Genomic DNA, 14,706 nt, shown 5'->3' on the forward strand with positions numbered 1-14,706 from the left:
CACTTTATTTTGGATAAAACTAATGTCTATATGCCAATATAGACATCACCCTTAAGTAAAGAAATTGATGTTTAATATCTGATTTTACATCACCTAAATGAAAATATTCGATGTCTATGTGGAAAAAAACATAGCTCATTATATGTTTAATCTGTTGTAATAGGTGTAATTTATTTATTAAATTATTTATTTCTAACATTTTTTGTAAAAAAACAATGCATGGACATTAGTTTTTTGAATGGCCGATGTCCAGAATAGACATCACCGACATCAACATCGGTTGCTAAACAACATAGACATCGGCCAAAAACCGATGTCTATGGACTTTTTTCTTGTAGTGTTATTCCATCAGATGTTAGCATACGATCCCAGCCTGCGTGTGAATACACTCCTTCATCATCTAATAATGAGCCTATAAGCATAAATAATACAGGTCCAGCTCACCCTACCAGCCCATGAGCTCAACTCACATGTTGTAAGCCCAGCTCACACATCAGCTAGTGGTTCCAGCTCGCTGAATATCCACCTTGACCCAAACCCTGAAGACTACACAAGAGAAACCAATATTTACGACTAGAGAAATACACCCATTGATCTCTCTAAAATTCCTGCATCATTTGGGGTAGAGGAGATTCTCAGGCGCGAGCCCACCCCTATAGACAAAGAGCGAGTAGATGAGATTCTGAGGAAAATGGCGAGAGAGAGAGAGGCTCGCCTTAAGCAAGCTGCAGCCAATGACCTCGACCCTATTCACCTTAATTCCAAATCAACTGACAAAGCCTTGGGCAGCGCATACTATGACACCAACCGAGGAAAGAAGACAGTTACTGCAGAATATCTTATTCTCGGGCTCGAGGGTGAGGAGGACGGCTCACACTGGTCCTATGACTCTTCTAAAAGCGAGGAGGTGGGCGATGTGATAAGCCAAGTCAACGTCTGTAACTATAATTATGTTCATGCTACTTCCCCTGAATCATATATGCCTCCTGCCCAGCTTGAGCTCGAGGGTGAGATCATCTTTAGGAAGCAGATTATTCCAGATGGAGAAGAGAGCTCCAGCTCGACCCAAGAGGAGGTAAAAACCCTAGCATACCGCGACCTGGTATCATCTCTGACCCAAAAATACCTAGGTGATGTGGTGGACCAATTCCAGCTCGAGGGCCATGTAATTCTTCCAAGGCCGCACAAGCGATGCTACAGATTCGACCACCCTAATAATGGGGGCAGGGTGTCTCGCATGGTCTTTTCCACCTTCCTATTTAGGCTAGGGATTTCTTCAACTCTCCGCTCTTTTATCAAAGACGTTTGTGATTACTACCAGCTCGCCCCGCTTCAGATTAACCCGAATGGATACATGGCCGTTATCGCTTTGTACATCATATACCATAAAGGCGGGTTCCCCCCTTTCACCGCGAGGTAGCTGGTTTATTTCCTCAACTTGAAACATTCACCAAATGACTTTGGATACTTCTAACTCTCTGTTTGGTCTTGTTATAATAAGAAAAATCTTATCCACAATGGACCGAGAAACTCAGGAAAATGGAAGAGTTCATACTTCTATATTCATGAGGTGCCTCGAGTCCAAACCCACTTCTACTATAATCCATGTAATTTTCCTCTGGTTGCACTTTCGTTTCTTTCTTTTGTAAAGTTTCATTTTAATAATCAATTCTTTATCACCAGACACCCCGCGTCGTACTGTCCTTCAAGGACAAGAAAAAATAAATGCGGATAGCATTCCCGAGCTTCTCCGTGCGGACAGATATATCCTTAAACTTATAAGTACTTTGAATCTGGTCGAGTGTGAGCTGATGGGCTCGCACCTTTTTTTTTCTGTACGCACCCTACTTTTACTTGCATATTTCATATTCCATTTTTGTCTGCATCTTCTATCTGCTCGCATCTATCCGGTGCTATTATATTTTTTGTTGACTATTTCCAGAAATGACCATCTCACCAATCCCCTTCATGGAGGAAGTTGAGCAAGCCGCGACCTCGCATCCGGTTCAGCCCGCAGCTGCGATAATAGTGGCTCACACCCAAGAGATTCCACCAGCTCATAGGACAACACTCTCCGAGTATCTAAAAAGTGGTGGTCCCTTCTCCAAAACTCAAGATGCATCACAGCTCCAAGGAAGGGAGGACAGTCGAGGCCGAACCTAAAAGGAGAGTCATTCCTGCCCTTGTTGATGTCCCCCTTCCGTCCTCCTCTTCTTCTAACGTGGTTGCGACCACATTTGATCGACTCGCTTAAGCACACATCACCGATCATGATATCATAGATTGGACCTCTTCATCTCTCGAGGCCAATAATGATGTTTTGACCAGTACCGCGGCTTAAGTGCATTTCCGACAACTCACCCGAACTCATGAGATTCGAGCCATCACCAGGATAGCCTAAAGTTTGATGCTAAGGTCAAAGCTCTGGAGGGCCAAGTCAAAGATCTCGAAAAAGAGAAGACCAGAATGATGGAAAATTATAATAAAAAAATGCTTGATCTGTCTTCTGCCCATGAGAAGGCGCTGAGGGAGCATAAAGAAGCCCATGACCTGGTCGCGGAGAATGCGAAGGAGGAGAGGGAGACCCTCGGGAAGAAGGTTTCTGAGATGGAGGGGTCACTTTCTGCCATAACCGCGAGTCGGGAGGCCGCTCTCGCAGATTCAAGGAATCTGGGGGCCAGGAACTTCATGAAAATCTTTATTGGCAAGGTCCCTGATTTCGATTGGGGACTCTTGGGCCTGGGTGCGGGCACAGCCAGGCATATTGAGAAGTTAAAGCTGGAGATGGAAAGAGACACCCAAATTGCCGAGGAAGCTCGGGTCGCGACCAAAAAAGCCTCCAAAAAACTAGGAGCTGAAAATTCTTAACTTTTTAATTTGATAAACTTTTGGATGGAGAAACGGGCACCCCGTTTGCCTCACACTTTATATTTAAATTATATTACCTTTGGGCCCAATTCTGAATTATGTTTATCTATATTTGTTGTATAAATAATAAAGTCTTATGTGCCCGCACTTATTTTCCATGCTAGCCGATTCCCTTTGTTAATTTTCTTTATATTGTATAAGTTGAATGTGCCCCTACTGGCCTAGGGTTATCATAGCCCTGGCCGTGTATGGCGGATGTTTTTACTTTGACAGCGAGCTGAGCCCACCGGCTCGCATTATCATTGCCGAATTATAATTATTGGTTGGTCGCATGTATGCTCGGATTAGCGGGCTGGGCGCATGAGCTCACATCTCTTTTTTGTATCCTCTATCAATTTTCTAACCAGATAATTCATATCAGACTTCCTTGTAATCTTCCTCCTTTATTAAAATTACCCTTTAAAGTGACGAACTATTGCCTTTACTGGCCTAGAGTTATCATAACCCTGGCCGCGTATGGCGGGTTTATTTTGAAAGCAAGCTGAGCTCATAAGCTCGCATCGATGGTCTATTATTCCAGTAAAAGAATGTCCTGTTGCCTTACTTTCTGATTAATCATAAGTAAAATGTACCCATGACAATTTTAATTAGACTAAGCCCGTATTAATATTGGCCTAGAATTGCTATAATTTTGGCCGCATATGGCGAGTTTGTTTACTCGATAAAGGACCGAGCTCACCGGCGTGCATCATCGAGCTCATGTTTCCTCTAGCTTTACACATTTACAACTTTGTCCTTGCATGGCATAACCATAGATGGGCTCGCGAGCTCGTTTTTAATCTGTAATCTTGTTTAAATCTTTAGCAATCTGTTTTGTAAGCATTTTATTTAAGCGGACTGTGGCCCAATTCGAATTGTAAACCTTGTTTCTCAACAGGTCGAGACCCAACTTGATTTCTAATTTTTAACTATTTTATCCTCCCATGGGCTTCCCAAGGATGGACTCTCCTACCGGTATCTTAGTCTATTAACAAATGTCAAAATTCAAGGCACAAATAAATAGCAATTAAGCATTCATTCATAAATAGTGGAAGATGAGTCAAGTACATGTTTGTGGCCTCGGGGAGGTACTTAAATAGCACTACCCCCCACCCCTCGAGACTTAGGAATATTTTAATAATACTAAGTCTGAAAAGAACAATTTTATTGATAATGCTTGCGGAGATGCTCCGCATTCCAGGCCCGTGAGATCAACTTGTCTTACATATCATTGAGATGGTAGGTTCCCTCCCAAAGTACTGATTTTATCTTGTAGGGGCCTTCCCAATTTTCCCCAAAGACTCCATGGCTCACCACCTTGGTATTTGGCATGACCCGACGTAGAACCAAATTCCCACTTCAAAAGTCTGGGTTTGAACCTTATTATTGTAATATCGTGCTGTCCTCTGCTGATATGCTGTTATCCTAATATGAGCATCTTTTCAAGTCTCCTCAATCATGTCCAAGTAGAGACGATGGTTAACCTCATTTTCCTCCAAGTCATAATTAGCCCTTCGAAAAAATCCTTCCATCACTTCCACTAGCACCATGGCCTCACATCCGTACACCAAAGAAAAAGGTGTTTCCCTAGTCTTGGGGTTGTATTATAGGACCACATGATATGTGGAAACTCATCTGGCCATGTTGCCTTCTTCTCCTCCAGCTTTTCCTTCAAAGTATGTTTGACGATCTTATTAACAGCTTCTGTCGGCCCATTACTTTGAGGGTGACTAATCGCACTGCAGCTCTTCTGAATCCCCAATTGCTCACAAAATTCTCTCATCTCCTTGTTATCAAATTGCTTTCCATTATCAGAGACCAGATTGTACGGAATGCCATAACAGCACACAATGGCTCTGTACACAAACTCTCTGAGCTTATTTGTTGTAATGGTGCCATATGCTTAGATTTTGCCCACTTCCTGAAGTGATCCACCGCAACCACTGCATACTTAACTCCCCCTTGCTTTGGGCAGCTCTCCAATCAAATCTATTCCCCACATAGAAAAGGGCTAGGGGCTCATATAAGATGTGAGGGGAGCCACGGGGCTGTTATAGTAATTGGCATATCGCTGACACTTTTCAGAAGCTCGAGAAAATTCAAAGGCATCCTTCTTCAGCATTGGTCAATAGTAGCCGTAACGGGGGATTTTCTGAGCTAAAGAGCTACCCCCAAAGTGATTGTCGCAAATACCTTCATGCACCTCCCTCAGGATATAGTTGCACTCATTTTCATCTGTGCATCTGAGGAGGGGCACACTAAACGCTCTTCTATATAGAATCCCGTAGTATATTACAAAACGAGCTGCTTTGTACATCATCCGTCTTGCCTCATTCTTTCCGTCTAGAAATGATCCTTCTTTTATATAAGCCAAAAGAGGGGTCATCCATGTTGGGTCGGGGCCGCTACCAATGCTGCTTTTCTCATGTTCAGGCACACTAGGCTTCCTCTGTATATCAAGGGGAATGACCCCTAACAGAGTAGCTTCCCGGCGCAAGCCTAGCTTGGCTAGCTCGTCTGCGACTTCATTCTGTCGTTGTGGGATAAGCTCCAGCCTCACCTCGTTGAACATCCCAATTATTCTCCATGTATATCATAGAGTCACTGAACACGTTCAAATTCTCAGCCTTCATTTCCAAAGCTAGCTTGACACCATTGATTGGGGCCTCATATTTAGCATTATTGTTGGTTGCATGAAAAGCCAAATGAGTCGCATGTCTTATCTTGTGCCCCTCCAGGCTGATTAACTTAATTCCGGCTCCTGCCCCTTCCCCGTTAGAGGCTCCATCCATAAACAGACTCCACAATGGGTGATGTTCTGCTTCTTTTTCTCACTCTCCTCTACCCTCCGGTATGACAATGAGGGCCCCTGGTCCACCTCTTGGTGTGGGGGAAAATCCAGGATAAAGTCAGCCAAGGTTTGGCCTTTGATCGCAGTCCTAGGCTTATAATCCACCTCAAACTGGCCAAGCTCTACCATCTACTTTAATATTCGACCAGAAGCCTCGGGCTTGTGCATCACCTGTCTTAGTGGATAATAGGTTCTCACTGCTATTTTACGGGCCTGAAAATAGGGTCTAAGTTTCTGAGAGGCCAGCATCAGAGCATATGCCAGCTTCTGAAGATTTGTGTACCGAATCTCTGCATCGTCTAGTCTTTTACTCACATAATATATTGGAATATGGACACCATCTTATACCTGGACTAACACAACACTAATTGAAAAGTAGGAAACATCCAAGTAAATCACCAGAATTTCCTCTGCCTTGGGGTTGGATAGCATAGGAGGGCTGCCAAGGTGCTTCTTAATGTCCTGAAATCCATCTTTACACTCCTTTGTCCATTCAAAGTTCTACCCCACTCTCTTATTTGCTTTAAAGAATTCCTAGCATTTATCGGAGGACCTTGAAACCAAGAGGTTCAGAGCGACCACTCCTCTTAAGCTCTGTACCTCTTATATCTGTCGCGGAGACTGGATCTCGAGTAGGGCTTGTACCTTGGCGAGGTTGGCCTCAATACCCCTATGGTTGACAGTAAAACCCAAAAACTTCCCAGACTCGACCCTGAACACACATTTCTGGGGATTGAGCTTCAGCATGTATTCCCTCAAGATCTGGAACATGTCGGATAGGTGACGAACATGATCCTTTGCCTCCTTCGACTTCACCAGCATATCATCCACATATGCGGTGCCCCAAAATCCGGGGTCAGGGATCTAGGAGGCCACTCCATCTTGAATCTTGCATAACACTTATCTCGTACAACAATGTATAATTACTCAAACCTTTATGACCCCACACTTATCATCACACACATATTTACAGGTTATTGTCTTGGAAACAAACAATTCTTTACTAGAGTATTTCAATCCACAAAGTGATAATTATTACAGTCCCAAAACTGATTAAGTCTTACCACGAGTGTAACCTTTATTTAAGGTTAGACCGGCATCCAAATATATGTTTCTTCATTATTATCTTACATAAGTCATACATGTAAATAAGCTGGACTAAAAAAACTGAAACTAATCAAGCTTATTTGATCTACCTGGGGTACTGTACCAAACATCCTACGGAACAATTGGCCATTTCCTACCCGTCTCCTGGCCGTGAGTTTCATAATAGGCATCTTGATTCACTGTTATGTCGTGTCAATTTAAGAAAACAAATGTGAGCTATAATGCCCAACATAATAATGTACAGTATGAAAAGACTGTATGAGAAATTCATGTCTGATTCCATGTACAACAATATGTTTGTTTAAAATAGTTCTTCTCGGTGATACACACCTTCTTTCAAAATAATTCTTTTATTGACTTATTATTCTACAAATACCTTAATGGTAAACCCTGCACCTAGGCTTGAGTTACGGTATTGCATCTCAATTCCAACTAGAATAATATAGGACATTCACCGGAGCCACCGTATACGATGATCAGTTGTAATACGGAAATATGTAACCTTTTCTACTAGTAGAAGGACGAAACATTTGTATCCCGATTATCACCCTTGCCGCATTCGGGCTATGTGTCCCATTTCGGGTATGCACACACTTCACAGGTTCCTGAGTACACATAGTACCTTCTCTTGCGGTATCATAGGTTCCTGAGTACACAGAGTACCTTCGCCTATGATACTTTTGGTAGTCTCCCTAGTACTCATCGTACTAGAGTCTACCCCTTCTTGTCCTTGGAAGAATCCTTTCATATCCCAAGAACTCGAACCACATCGAAGTTCTCCAAGCGTTTTGCTTGTTGATAGGCACAACTCATCCCGTTTATATATATATATATATGTACTTCCTAGAATTTTCGGGGGGAACACTAAGATAATGTGAGTTGACCATTGTCAAAAAAATAATAAATTAGGGGGAGTTTCTTTTGAAACTATATTCAAAATATTTAAAATACATCAAGATAATATTCTCGACGATACAAAATGATTAGAATGATTTTCTGAAACTCAAAAAATATTCAAAACCAAGTCTTACTATTTTTAAATCATATTACATCATTTAATAAAAATTTAATAATTTAATAATAATTATTAAATAATTAAATCTCAAATAAATATATTTTTAAAGAATATTTGAAATAATATTCCTCAACTTATTTATATTTAAACAACTAAAGTAATCTTTAATAAATATAAATAATTGAGTTTGAAATAAATAATTGTTGGAGAATACTTATCCTATTTAAAATGAATATCCGAAATAATTTTTTATTAATTAAATATAGTTGAGGAAATAAGATCTTTGGAAATCGTTTTAAATAAATTCGAGGTATTTAATACTTCGCAAGTGGACATCAAATCCCTTGGAATAAAATAAGTACGGACTTTTGATCGTCTAAAACATCTCCGGGATGGTTACCGGGTTTTCATTTAATAACTGCGTCTGACTCTCGGTCTTATGATTAATACATCACGCTTTATAGTAGCATTAAAATATTCTACGATATATACTTCGTAAACTCAATCATTATTGATGCGTAAAAACTCGAAATGTTGTTATCATGACAAACATGGCATCTATATGAAAGACAGTTAAACAACTTTTCACAACACAACAGTATATGGAGTTGGGTTCGTAAACTTGCCTGGGTACTTTGAAGTGGAGGGTGCTCTAAGGTCCGCCCGGAAATCTATATTTATAAATAATTATCGTTTCATTAGACTTCGTTCGTATTTATCGTTACTTGTACATACGCGATACTTAATAATCATTCACATAACTCACTTTACCCTTATTATTCCAATAAGTACAAGGACTTGTCATATTCACGTTCTTTTCGAAATATCTTATGTCCGTTATTGTCTTTTAGATATCGTCCCTCGGCTCCCCTCTCGATTCTTAAGGGTTTCTATTCACGTGGTCTCGGCTCCACATTTTTATAAAATTGAAAAATCCATATTTTCACTTTAAATATTTATGGCAGTTAATGAAATCTATTTCTTACTCTCTGTAAAAAGTTTATGATTTTTGAATATTTTTAAGTCTATCATTTCTATTTCCAAAGTTTGTAATTCTTAGCAGTTTTTATCGTGTAAATCGTTTTTAGTAAAACGGTGATAACTTTTGATCCGTAAATCGAAATCAAGCGATTCAAGCGCCTAAAAGGTCCTCGTAATATTTTCTATCATAATCAAGTCTTATGTTTCATGAAATTATAGTTTATACTTTCTGTAACTCTGCATAAAACGTATGGTTATGATTTGTTCATTTTAACGATGTTACGACTACGATCCGAGTTTCGTTTACGCTCTAAATTATTAACCAACCATCAACAATAATCATACCATCATCTCAACACTAACTCCTCTCAATAACATCATGTTCTTGAGGCAACAACAACAACCTTAATAGCTAACCAACTAAACATCAAGAAAATAACAAAACAACTAACAAAACTAGGTTTGCATCTAAGATCTTTGATTTTTTTTTAAACTAAAACCTTATATAAAGTTTGGTCAAGGATTTGTACCTTTCTTGAAAGCTTGGGATATGTTCTCCTTGATGGTGGAATCTTGGGGATGTTTGGGTGAGCTTAGGAACTGTAAGTCATATGTCATAGCCTATTTGTATATTCGAGGATTCAACTCAACTCAAATAAGAATGTAATAAGTAAATAGTGGAACTACCATCAGAGAGATCTCGCAAAGTAATATCTGTCAAAGGATTCAGAGACAAGGTTCATCTACAGACTTGAGGAATTAATTCACTGGAAGAAGTTCAAGAAATTGATCATGCCTCAGTGATATAAGTCAAGATCGTGGATTTAATCAAGTGACAGAGATCTCGTCAGAGTATCAATTAATTACAAGGATTTAATCTGAAGAAAATCAAAGTGTCAGAGTCAAGACATGAAGAAACGTCACGGAAGTTAGTCACTCATGAACCAGACAGTACATCGAGTGTCAACGTTGAAGTGGTGGAATTGATTCATAATTTTCAGTGATTTTCAGAAGATTTGCAGAAGAATGGTTGCTGCTCAAGACTAGAATTAATTCTCTATTAATTAATTAATTCATCTAATTTAATTAAGAAAATAAATTATATCTGCGAAGAATAATTTATTTATTAATTGAATTAATTGATTAATTAATTCTGAATTAATTTTAGGAATTTTCAGAAGTTTAATTGGATTAAATTCAAGTCTTAAATCAGCAAGACAAATGGAAATGAACTAGCATGACAATCTGGATTGTCATACCGATTGTCATGCCAAGTCATTTCCATTGTCATACCGAAAGTTACTCTAGGAGGATAATTGTCTTGCTAGTTCATTCTGATTGTCATGCTAGTTCATTCAGATTGTCTTGCTAGTTCATTCAATTGTCCTACCGAAAGTCTTGCCAGCTATAGGATTGTCATGCCAATTCAATTCTATTGGTTTGTTGATTAAAAAGAAGCAGAAGACCTTCTTTCAATAATCTATCATTCAAACAGAAGAAAAAAAAACAAGAAAAGCAACCGCCTTGAAATATTACATTTTTCATCTGTTTAATCCAAGATTAAATTTCTAGATTGTAAAGTTAAATCCAATCAACTAGAAATCTTTATCTTGTTCTTGTGTAACAATCTAGCGGATCAAAATCCCTAGAACTTAATCTCAAATCGCGTTTAGCATTTGATTCTAATTATTGCAAAAATAGAAAAAGTTCATGTCGAATTTATTCTAGATTTGTGATAATTGATTTGAGATTAATACCTTGTAATCGATACAGTTGTTGTAACACCTTTCAAGTTTAATAATATTTTTATTTAACTTGAATTTTGTTTCACATTTTTTATTCCGCATTTATTCAATTATTTGGTACTGTTTGTATTCAACCCCCCCTTCTACAAACAAATTGGGACCTAACAATTGGTATCAGAGCCTTCTGATTAACGAACAAATCAAGATCCTAGACTTTTGTGATTTTTCAACTCCTTGAATTTGTTATTTATTCAAAAATTCATAATGACTTCACATAAAGTTGGAACCGTTAAAATTCCACAATTTGATAAAGAGAATTATATCATGTGGAAGAAGAAGATGCTATTATTTTTACAAGTTGCAAATCCCAAATATTCAAACTTGTTAAAGAAGGGTATAAAAACTCCGATGGTTATTGAACCGGAGGTAATAATAGATGGTGTGGTGACTACTGAAGCTAGAACCTATCCAAAAGAGCCTGAAGATTTTACTCCTGCTGAGAAGGAAGAAGCCTCCTTGGATGCCAGCCTTCAATTAATATTAATTGATTCCCTTGATCCCTTGATGAACAGACATGTGATGAACTGTAAAAATTCCAAACACATGTGGGAAACTATTGAGGTGATTAATGAAGGCACAGAGGAAGTTAGGGAGAACAAGTTGGAAATCCTAACCTCTGAATATGAACATTTCAAATCAAATCCAGGAGAAGGAATTACTGAAGTGTTTGAGAGGTACAATGCGTTGATCAACAACCTGAACATCAATGGAAAGTATTATTCAATCAGGGAGGTCAACAAAAAGTTCCTTTTAACACTGCCAGCTCATCTTGAACATAGAATCACTGCCATTAGAGAAGCTAGAGATCTGAGTGAGATTTCTTTGGACAGGCTCTATGGAGTGTTAAAAACTTATGAGTTGGAGCAGATTCAACAGAAGGAAGTCTACGGGAAGGATAGAATGGTCAGCACATCTAATGCACTTGTAGCTGAAGGTCAACAACAATAACAATCTCAACAGTTAGAAAGAATGGTACAGTTTTCCAAGGGTGAGGAAAATGAGTTAGTAGCAGAATATGATCCTCCTACTACAAATCAATCAAGTGATGATTTTTATTCCTTGGAAGAGCTGGAGCAATTGGAAGACGAGTCAATGGCCCAAATTGTCAAGAGATTCTCCCATGTCAGATTCAAGAGGAATCCCAAGCTTAAGTACAAGTCCAACTACAACAAATTCCAGAAAGGTGGATCTTCATCCTCTAACACCAGCAGTGGTGGATACAAAACAGGGATGGTTGATCGGAGCACCATTAGATGCTATAACTGCAATGAGTTGGGACACTTTGCCACAGAATGTAGGAAGCCAAAGCAAGTAAGAAAGAACTCTGAAAGGGCTTATCTGGCAAAGGGAAGAAGCTGGGATGATACTGACAGTGAAGATGAAGATGAAGGAAATCTTGCTCTTATGGCTGTTGATGGAAAAGCTTCATCGTCAAGAATAGAGGTAAAACTTTCTGATGCTGAAATGGTTTATCATCTAAGAGGTAACTTAGATTGTGCACGTCGTGATAATGAACTGTTAAGTTTACAGATCACAGACCTTGAGAAAGAGGTCAATGAATTAAGACTTGTGCACATTAATCAAGACAAATTAAAAGAACAGGTATCTTTTCTAGAGAATAGAGTTGACTGTTATAGAAAACTCAAAACTATTCTCAAAGACAAGATCACCGGTCTTGAGACTAAGGTTAGAGCCTACTTCAATTCTTGTTCGAAGGCTAAAGAGTTCTACAGTAAGCAAGCTGTTAATCAAACATCTGGAATAGGTTATGATTACAATGCTGCTATTGGAGAATTAGGCATAAACTCCCCTCCTCATGTCTGTGCTAAAGGGAGGGAAGTACCACATGTGCTTAAGGGTGTTGATGAACCCCTCTATAAAGCATCAATTGCTGAACCATTTGATGCGACCTCTTCTGTTATTCATGAAGAAATACGTGCTGAAGATCATGCTAATGAGAAGATTGTTTCCAAGTCAAGTGAGTCGAAAGTTCCAGTCAAAGTTGTGAAAGCAACTGAGACTAACTCAGACACACATGAGTTGGATAACAATAATTCCATGTCTACCATGCATAAATTACCTGCTGTTAATCACTCTCATAAAGCATGTAGTGTTGCTAATTGTATGTCTTGTGCTTTTAATATGATGTATGCTTATTTTAATGGTAAGTATGTGTCTAATGATAAGAGTACTACTCGTCAGCATGTGAATAACAAGAAGCATGATAGGTCTAAGACTGCTAGTCCTTCTAAGGCTAGAAAGGAGACATTTGTGCCTAAGCTTAAACAGAAATTGGTTAAGGCTGTTTACAAGGTCAAATGTTCAGTCATTGAGGATGTTGAGATCGTTAAAATTAAAAATGTTGTTTTGCCTGACAAAGGACAATTCTACAAGTATGCCGGGCCCAACCAAGTTTGGGTTCCGAAGAAGGTCTAATCCATTTGTAGTGCAGGGCATTAAACAGGTGTAACCGGTAGTGTGGATTCTTGACAGTGGATCATCAAGACATATGACCGGAGATAGAGCCCTGCTATCAAATGTGGATTGTGAAAGCTGGCCCCCTGGTTACCTTTGGAGATAACAGCAAAGGTTTATCTGAGGGATATGGCTGTTTGCAAGCTGGGAATGTTATCATTGTAATTTTGTATATTGTGCTAGGTTATTATCAGGAAGCAGTATCTAACATATAGCACCAGTGATGAGACTTGAGAATATTATGACATATCAGACACCTGCTGCACATTACACTTGGAATTGTACTCTAGTAAGATGTGTACAAGTGTACTCCTGGTTGGTAAGTCAAAAGAGGAAGTCAATGCACCACAGTTCATGGACTTTGCAGCTGCAGATCTATTGGACTATGCAATTTCTTCTTCACAATCTCACTTCAGGTTGGTATGAACTAGTATACTGCTCAAGCAATCGTCAAGGACCTGGTATGGCACTCTAACAGAAGTTATAATTTTATATGAATAAGTAGAGTCATCATATTAATAACTATCTTATCACTAAGCACAATCATATTGTTTTATATGTGCAGTGGTATATTGTTTATGCAACATAACAATTAGTATCTAAAGTACTTGACAAGTATCGGTCAATGATATCTTGTTAACATTATATTGCAGATATTTGTAAGCTTTTGACATGAATGAGAATTACTTAGACTTTACCCTAAGTGATCAATGTTTTATCAAAAACTCATTCATATTGAAAAACAAAATCAAACTTCTTTCTACATTAGTGATTTCTTATTTCGTGTAAAATCTTTTGAAATCACTATTGTAAATCATTTTCTCTCTATCACCATATGTTCTGTGTTACAGGTTCAGTCTCCAATGACTTTCTTTCATTGACAGTCATGAGGTTGAAAACCCACAACGTCTATCCCAGACTGTAAAGACAAACACCAAAACAGAACCAACCAACACTCTCTTACCACTAAATGTAGTATGAATGAGCGTGAGGGAGATAGTGCCTTAGTGCACCACATAAGGAAGGTTCTGTAGTCAACCCAGTAGCTCTGTCTCCTACATAGATGAGTAGTATTTAAACCGAGACAACTGCTAGCCCCCATACATCTTCTCAAAAAGATGTAATGGCTGAAAAGGCACAAAAACAGTTACTAGATTCATTCTCTCAACAGGGTGAGTCTATTGAATTTTGCCTGTCGGCCAAGGTATCCGATGTAGTGTCACCACCTCAAATATAAACAATTCTTAATGCACAAGGAAAGGTTACACACACAAAGGATGAGTTGACGGAAACAAGAGTTTCGACCATTTTAAGGTCAGATTCGATTGTTCAAGGTTCGTTAATGGACCAATTGCCTTTACAGGTGTTAGGAGAGGATACTGATCCAAAAGCCATATGTCAGTGGTCAGTGTCTACCTCCCTAGGCTTAAATCCCCTGGATGCATCTGCGGATAGTGGATCTGACATAGGTGCAGATCGGCAACTTGTTGACAATGATTCAGATATTACCTGATGAGTCACAAGGAAATGTCTTCACAGGCATTAGAAGGGAACTGTGATCTTTA

The 14,706-nt window shown here is 39.0% G+C and overlaps 1 protein-coding gene across 1 annotated transcript; it reads right to left on the reverse strand.

Moving 5' to 3' along the window:
- Positions 1–5,032: 5,032 nt before the first annotated feature.
- On the reverse strand, positions 5,033–5,479 carry LOC141719126 (uncharacterized). The gene has a single exon (XM_074521507.1). The coding sequence runs from the start codon at positions 5,477–5,479 to the stop codon at positions 5,033–5,035; it is 447 nt and encodes a 148-aa protein (XP_074377608.1).
- Between the last annotated feature and the right edge of the window lie 9,227 nt (positions 5,480–14,706).

This window comes from Apium graveolens, chromosome 4, assembly GCF_009905375.1.
Source record: "Apium graveolens cultivar Ventura chromosome 4, ASM990537v1, whole genome shotgun sequence".
In the NCBI taxonomy this organism is placed as follows: domain Eukaryota; kingdom Viridiplantae; phylum Streptophyta; class Magnoliopsida; order Apiales; family Apiaceae; genus Apium; species Apium graveolens.